This window comes from Vicia villosa, linkage group LG4 (assembly GCF_029867415.1).
Source record: "Vicia villosa cultivar HV-30 ecotype Madison, WI linkage group LG4, Vvil1.0, whole genome shotgun sequence".
Lineage (NCBI taxonomy): Eukaryota > Viridiplantae > Streptophyta > Magnoliopsida > Fabales > Fabaceae > Vicia > Vicia villosa.
Window position 1 is genome coordinate 177,443,016 of NC_081183.1, and position 7,864 is coordinate 177,450,879.

Genomic DNA, 7,864 nt, shown 5'->3' on the forward strand with positions numbered 1-7,864 from the left:
AAAAACCAAGCACTTACTTTGGCGAATTTGTCGTGGTTGCCTTCCTACTAGAAGTAGATTGAGACAATATTATGTCCCATGTCCTATTAATTGTCAGTTATGTGAGGGAGAGATGGAGGATGATTGACATATGTGTTTTCTTGGTTGTACTCTAACGTCTCAATGTTGGAATGTGACATGTTTAGGTGATGTTATTATACCATGGCTTGAACAATTGGATGATGTTAGGATGATGCTTTAAAATATTTGTAGTAAGGAGGATTAGAGGACTGTAGGTAAAGTGGCAGTTATGTTATGGGTGATGAGGAATAATATGAATAATTGGATTTCGATTATTGAGAAGAAATATGTGAATTAGTTGAGGGATGCAAGGTCATCATATTTGGAAGGACTGGTTCATGGCTCAAAACTATCAAGATATAAGTACTATTCACGACAAACCTAATGAACAATAGCACATATGGCAGCCATCTAGTGTTGGTTGGGTAAAGTGTAATGTGGATGCAGATTTCAATAAACACTTAGTAACGACTAGCAGAGGATGGTGCTATATAGACTATACTGGTGGATTCATCATGGCAGGTACTTCGTGGGGATGTTGATATTTACATTGTCGTTGAAGCAGAGACTTTGGCTTTGAAGGAAGCGGTCCAATGAGTCATTTAGATGCAATTGGAGCGCATTACCTTTGAAAGCGATTCTCAAATGGTGGTGCAAGCTATTAGTGCTAATTATGTTGGTAACTCTAAATTTAGTGTGATTATTTCTAGTATTGAGAATCTCCTAGATTTACATCGCGACTTTGAGGTTAAATTTGTTAAGCGTTAGACAAATTCGGTTACTCACATGTTAACTAGGACGGCCAATTCTAAATTTAAGCGTAAACTCTCTATTTAATTTCTTTTTATATTGAACAACAATCACGTAATCAAATGAATTGAACTTGTTTATTTGTGTAAAAAAAAGACAATATGTAACATTTATAAGACTTATTTAAAACCATTTCTATCGTTAATTAATTTAATTCAATATTTATTATAATATATTTATAAGTGCATTTAATTTTGCCAGTGGCAAAAAAATAATTTGATCAATTACAAAAACAAATTCTTACTATTAAGGAAACATAAATGAAAAACTATTCCATTCAAATAGAATTTCAAAACAATTTTGAATTAATAGTTTTTTTTTTTGTTTTGATGTTTGTAAACCTGCTAGTATAAAAATTTGAAGAAATCAACACTGAAACAGTAGAAAGAATTAAATATGAAATTGGAAAAATGAAATAATTTTAACAATATAATAATAATAAATGCATTAATTGTCAGAATGGATAACTACTGAACAATTGACTGGTGGAGCCTTTTCTTTGGCAAATAATTTAATAAATTTTCTTATTAACATATCATATTTAAATATTATACCATTTATTATTTATTATAATATAAAAAAATTATAGGATTGGCCTTCTATATATACACACGAGCGTCTATCTTTTTGACACATAGATAACTACTCATAATAATTAGAAGAAGCAATGAGCCTCACGAAAGCTATAATGGATCTTGAAGTAGACGACGATGGCAGACTCAAGAGAACTGGTACTCTTTTTCTTTCTCATGAATCTTGCAAACCTCTCTTGATTTTTTAATTTTGTTTCTACTTTGTGAATTAAAGAGCATTTATAAGTTAGGTAGTTCTGATGATTTTTTTTCTGATTATTATATTAATAATTAGCTTCTTTTCTGAAGTTGAATCTAAATAGTATAATCATATATGAAAGATAAAGAGAGTGAAGATTCTAAAGAAAAGTAGATGATGTATTATTGAAGAAAGAGAAATCAAGTGAAAAGTGCAATAGAGAGATCCAAATAAAATAGATCTCCACATCTATTACAATTACAGATTCAAAGTTTTTTTTGGGATCCTTACTAGTAGGATGAGAAAAAATTTACTTTTTATGTATTATAATGACAAATTCAGAATTACTTTTTCAGGTTCTTATTATAATAATTTTTTTTTTTTTACTTTTTATGTATTATAATGATTAGATATTTAATTTTCTAAATATTTAGGGATCTTGATAGTAAAAGTTTTCTCTTGGTCTAAGAGCAATTTTTTTTCTCAAAAAGTTTAACACTGATACATGTAAGATTGAATTTAAGCATTAGAACTTCTAGTTAAGTTGAAAAAAATTTCAATATCACATTTAAACGTTCTTTGGTATGCTAGTAAAATTATCTCTTTCATACTAATTTCCAAAAGTTATAAAAAAGATGGTGTTGGTAATGGATCAAACTTATGTATTACAATAATTTAATAAATATAAATCTTATGTATCTCTCTTTAAACTCATGAAAAAGGTACCAATACATCATGCTCGCTAAAGGCACCTTTTTGACACATTTTTATTAATTGAAATTCTTAGAGTCACACTAAAGGTGGGATGAATATACTTTTAATATGGCGTTTGAATTCAAATTTTGATAGGTGCTAATAATTTTTGTTATATCAGTTCATATAGAATTTTGTTCTATTTTTAAACAAGACTTCCGCTAGTAGACAGTGAGATTGATTCTATTGAATTAGTCGGTCGTAAAGTCGGATACTAAAATTTCAAAAAAGAAAATATGGTGTTTGAATTTTGTATAGCTTGATTCGAATCACTCTAATTTAAGTCATATTTTCAAAAATTATGTTTATGATTTTCTGCATGTATTCTTCTTGTTTGTAAATTCTAGTTCAACAGATAAATCCTTTCTCATTTTTTAAAATGTGTATAAGAATATTAATTTTTTGGTCTTCAATATTGCAGGCAATGTGTGGACGGCTACAACACACATAATAACAGTGGTAATTGGGGCAGGGGTGTTGGCTTTGGCATGGGCCATGGCCCAATTAGGATGGATAGCTGGTATATTCAGTGTACTGCTCTTTGCATCTATATCTCTTTTCACTTACAATCTTGTAGCCGATTGCTATAGGTTTCCAGACCCAGTCAATGGAAAACGAAATTATACTTACATGCAAGCTGTCAAGGTCTACTTAGGTATACTCATTTGCTATTTCCTTACATAATAATATAGTTGTAGAAATGAAAACTCCAAATTGTACATATTATTACATATTCCTGACCTATTTTAATTTACTTACTTTTATATTTTTATTGGTAATAGGTGGAAGGATGCATCTCATTTGTGGAATAATTGTGTATGCAAAACTGGCTGGAATCACAGTGGGCTACACAATAACTTCGTCGACAAGTTTGGCGTATGTTATTACATTAAAAAATTACTTGGGACTATATTTAAGTAACTATGCGACTTTACATTATTACATTACGAAACTATATCTTAGTTAATACAAAATGCTTTGAAATATAAAATTGATTTATATTTTTCTTTCTTGCGACTTATGACTATGAATGTAACATATTTCAGAGCAATAGGGAAATCTGCTTGCCTCCGTAGTAAAGGACATCAAGCTGATTGTAGGAGTTCTTATAATCCATACATGATTGGTTTTGGGACATTGCAGCTTTTCTTGTCTCAAATTCCAAACTTTCACACATTAACATGGCTCTCATCAGTTGCAGCTGTCACGTCATTTGGTTATGTATTAATTGCAATTGGTCTTTGTTTATCACTACTTATTTCAGGTACTTTTCCCCATAAATTTATCTAACATATCTTACTATCGATTTCTTTTGATAATAATGCGGTTTGTTCCTCACTTTTCTATTTAATGTATATTACATAGCTTTGGAATTTCGATCATCTTCCACCAATTTAATGGTATATTTGATTGAAAATGATCCAAATTATATAATATTATATCTAATCACAAAGATATTTCGGCTAAGAACAGGAAAAGGTGCGCCAACAAGCATATTTGGAACAAAAGTAGGGCCAGAACTATCTGCTGCAGATAAAATTTGGAGGACTTGCAGTTCATTCGGAAACATAGCACTTGCTTGCAATTATGCCACTGTGATTTACGACATAATGGTACAAAATCACAATTTAATTATTTCTTATTATCACCAATTGAACTCTAATAAAAACTCTATATATCACCAATCGTTAGCACTTAAGGAATTATTACCTAAGACCTATAGAAGAGCACACTCCTAGGTCTTAGGCCTTCTCACCAGGCTAACTCGTGAGGATTTTATTTATTACCTTGAATTTTATTATTCCATTCTTTTGTTTAGGATACATTAAGGTCAACTCCATCAGAAAGTAAACAAATGAAAAGGGCTAACTTAACAGGGCTCTCAACAATGACAATGATATTCCTACTATGTAGTTGCCTAGGCTATGCCGCTTTTGGTGATAAAACACCAGGAAATATTTTTTCTGGATTTTATGAACCCTACTGGTTGGTTGCAATTGGAGATATATGTATAGTTATCCACATGGTTGGAGCATATCAGGTTGGACCAATACTATTCCAGTTTAATAATTGAATATATTTGCGTGCATATTGTTCTTATATACTATTTTGTTCATGTTTTAATGTATATATGGGATCATTTAATGTTGTGTTACAGGTGATGGCTCAACCATTTTTTCGAATAATTGAAATAGGTGCTAACATCATGTGGCCTGATTCAAATTTCATAAACAAGGATTATCAAATTAGCGTGTGCAAGACAACAATCAATATGAACTTGTTTAGGCTAATTTGGAGGACTATTTTTGTGATAATTGCAACAGTTCTGGCCATGGCAATGCCATTTTTCAATGAAGTTCTTTCTCTCCTTGGAGCACTTGGATTTGGGCCCTTAGTTGTTTTCTTTCCTATACAAATGCACATTGCCCAAAAGAACATAAATGTACTATCATTGAAGTGGTGTGCTTTGCAACTTTTAAATTGTTTGTGTTTATTTGTCTCCCTTGTTGCTGTAGTAGCCTCAGTTCATCAGATTAGCCAAAATCTACATAAATTCAAGATTTTTGGTTATAAAAATTAGCATATTTGTAAAATGTAAATGAATGAAGCTAAATTATATTGTTTTTCATTTAACTCCTCTTGTATTCTTCTAATTTTTTTATGCACTAACAATCATTATGTGTCACATATTTCTCAGCAGTTTTTATTAAGACATATAATCTAGTTTAAAAGACATCAATTTTTTAAACAATAATATAAAATCTAATAAATCAAAAGAAAATGTGAAAAAGAAAATGTTGTTTAAGATGAAGATGATATAAGCATAATAAAAAGAAGGCTTAATTGCAATTTTGGTCCCCCTATTATCCGTTTTTATGTGTTTTGGTCCCTCTATTTTAAAATACGGAATTCTAGTCCCTATATTTTAGTTTTTTGAGGATTTTGGTCCCCCTGCATATTCGAAGGCAATTTTAAATGAAATGACGCTCATATTGATGACGTGTTAGTGTCATTTCAACAATGAATTGTTAAAAAAAACTAATTTTATTTAAGATTTATGTTGAATATGTCATCAATTTGAGTTTCATTTTATTAAAAATTGCATTCAGATTTGCAAAGGGACCAAAATCTTCAAAAAACTAAAATATAAGGACTAAAATTTCGGATTTTAAAATAGGGGGACCAAAACCCAAAAAAACTGATAATAGGGGGACCAAAATTGCAATTAAGCCTAAAAAGAATTTACCATCTAATATTAATGATAGGAATTTTAACAAAAATAAATCATGTTCAAGACTCGATAAAATATTAAATTATTAAGCATATGTAATCTAATTAATTATGTATTTAAAAACTTTTTAGTTTGTATAAGAGTTTTTAGAGACACAGGACAAATAATAAAAATGTAATTTTTTAAAAAAATATCATCTTTTTAAATTGTAAATCTTATCAACAAAATTAAAGCTAGTTATTTTTCGGTGTAATTAACATAAAAAGATGTCATATTATAATCAATATTCGATAGCAGGGTTGTCTCAAATAACTATTCTAATTTTAAAAGTTGATGTTTAATAATATATATTTATTAAATCTATTAATTTAATTCTTGTTCAATAATCTTTTAAATCTATTAATTTAATTCTTGTTCAAAAATCTTTTAAATCTATTAATTTAATTATATATTTAATCATAATAATGTATTTAAATATAATTAATATTAAAAATAATACTAATATTAATAAGGAGTTTGCTAACGTAAATCCACTTGTTTTTATGAAGGTCTATTTTAGCAAATATTAACTACAAAATGGTTAAATGCACCTTAAGGTGCATGTTGCTAAAACACACCTTCATAAAAATAAGTGGGTGTATTTTAGCAAACCCCACAAAGGTTTGCTAAAATACACCCACTTATTTTTATGAAGGTGTGTTTTAGCAAGCTTTAACTAAAAATTAGTTAAATGCACCTTATGGTGCATGTTGCTAAAATAGACTTTCATAAAATATTGTATTGTTCCATAGATTAGCACTCTTACCCAAGCAATTGAATTAGTGAAAAAGTTGTCCTTAAACATTTGTGACATCATCTTATGAAGGGCAACATCTTTCTATCTTTTCTTTCCTTTTAAAAAAATCATTTTTCATTTTATTTTCGGGGCTCCCAATCGATTGAGGCATGATGCAAATTGATTGGCTCATCAATTTTGTCTCATAGAATTATTTTTTTCGCCAACGATTAGCCTATAAATTAAGGCTCTTCCTTTCACATTTTCACAACCACAAAAAGTGAGTTTCCTATCTCACGCCTCACTTTCTCTCTCTAAAATCATTCTTCACTTTCTCTCACTTGAAGTTAGTCGTACCGCTTTCGAGAAAGTCTTTATGTTTAGTGAGAAATCTTGTATTCTTAAAGGGATATTATTGTAAATTTACAAAATATTTTGTGTCTCTTGGTTGAATAATTTATCCTCAAGGAAGGGAGTGTTTTTTTGGGTTAAAAGATAGACTGTTTAAAATCTTTAGTTTGGGGATTTAGTTTCTAAGTCGCATGTTCCGTTCGTAAGCTTAACCTGGATTAATAGCTTACTTCGGTCTGAGATCATCCTCATTCAAAATCTCATATTGTTTTGTGAGTTAAGCCCAGTTTAAAATATCACCTTTGTTCAAGATAAGCCTAGTTTAAAATCTCATATTCATTTGAGGTCAGCCTAGTCAAAACCGCGGTTCGATCCGTGAGTTCAACTTGGTCAAAAGCTAGACTTGGTTCGAGATAAATCGGTAGAAAATCTTGGTTTAGCTTGGTAACTAACTACTTCAAGTTGGTGTTTGGAAGGAAGACTAACCGTTTCAGTCCATTGTTTGGAAGAAAGACTAATCGCTTCTCGCCGCAAGTTTGTGTTTGGAAGGGAGACTATCCGCTTCTCTCCTTTATTCGTTGTTTGGTAGGAAATTAGCCTAAAACTTCATTTTTCATTATATAAGGGGTTTGAGAGTTTAACCTACAAAAAAATCTTAAGCATTATTAGATACTTTCAAGATCAAATCTTAGGGACATGGTTAAGTCTTCTTGACAAAACCTGTATAATCTCTTATGCCATTTCTCTTACTTTTCTGCATATTTATTTACCACCATCAATTTTAAATTGTTTTATCAAAATGTTTTTAAACTCTGGAAATGATAACAAAAGTTTTTCAAATTTTTGTTTTTCTGATACTCACAATTCGTCCCTTATTGTGTATGGAGTCACATGTCCAACAAGGGGCATCAGAGCCCAACTCTTGTTCAAAGACTAATCGTCTCAAGAGGAAGATGAATACCAACATATTTTTTAACAAGAGATTTTTCCTAAATACACCTCCATTGTTTAATGGTGCTAGGATTGAATTATGGAAAATTAGATTTAGAATATTTATTCAAATTATTGATTTTGAATTGTGGGAAACTCACTCTAATCAACGGTATTTTATC

At 30.0% G+C, this 7,864-nt stretch overlaps 1 protein-coding gene across 5 annotated transcripts; it reads left to right on the forward strand.

The window, feature by feature from the left end:
- Window positions 1-1,466: 1,466 nt before the first annotated feature.
- LOC131596112 (amino acid permease 1-like) lies at window positions 1,467-5,028 on the forward strand. 5 transcript variants are annotated; one of them, XM_058868681.1, is made up of 8 exons: window positions 1,467-1,601; window positions 2,816-2,914; window positions 2,972-3,049; window positions 3,177-3,270; window positions 3,441-3,658; window positions 3,868-4,007; window positions 4,214-4,435; window positions 4,553-5,028. In XM_058868681.1, the coding sequence occupies exons 1-8, from the start codon at window positions 1,538-1,540 to the stop codon at window positions 4,973-4,975; spliced, it is 1,338 nt and encodes a 445-aa protein (XP_058724664.1). In that variant the 5' UTR covers window positions 1,467-1,537; the 3' UTR covers window positions 4,976-5,028. The 5 variants fall into 5 exon arrangements, with proteins under 5 accessions (XP_058724664.1, XP_058724663.1, XP_058724666.1 ...); XM_058868683.1 differs by having other exon boundaries at window positions 1,506-1,601; window positions 2,816-2,853; window positions 2,985-3,049; XM_058868682.1 differs by having other exon boundaries at window positions 1,587-1,601; window positions 2,985-3,049.
- Window positions 5,029-7,864: the final 2,836 nt, after the last annotated feature.

Excerpts from the sequence above, each read along its gene's own strand:
- LOC131596112 (XM_058868680.1), top strand. The coding sequence starts at position 1,538 with ATGAGCCTCACGAAAGCTATAATGGATCTTGAAGTAGACGACGATGGC. Across the intron at positions 1,602-2,815 it reads TGGCAGACTCAAGAGAACTG|GCAATGTGTGGACGGCTACA; the intron begins GTACTCTTTTTC and ends TCAATATTGCAG. Across the intron at positions 3,050-3,176 it reads AGCTGTCAAGGTCTACTTAG|GTGGAAGGATGCATCTCATT; the intron begins GTATACTCATTT and ends TATTGGTAATAG.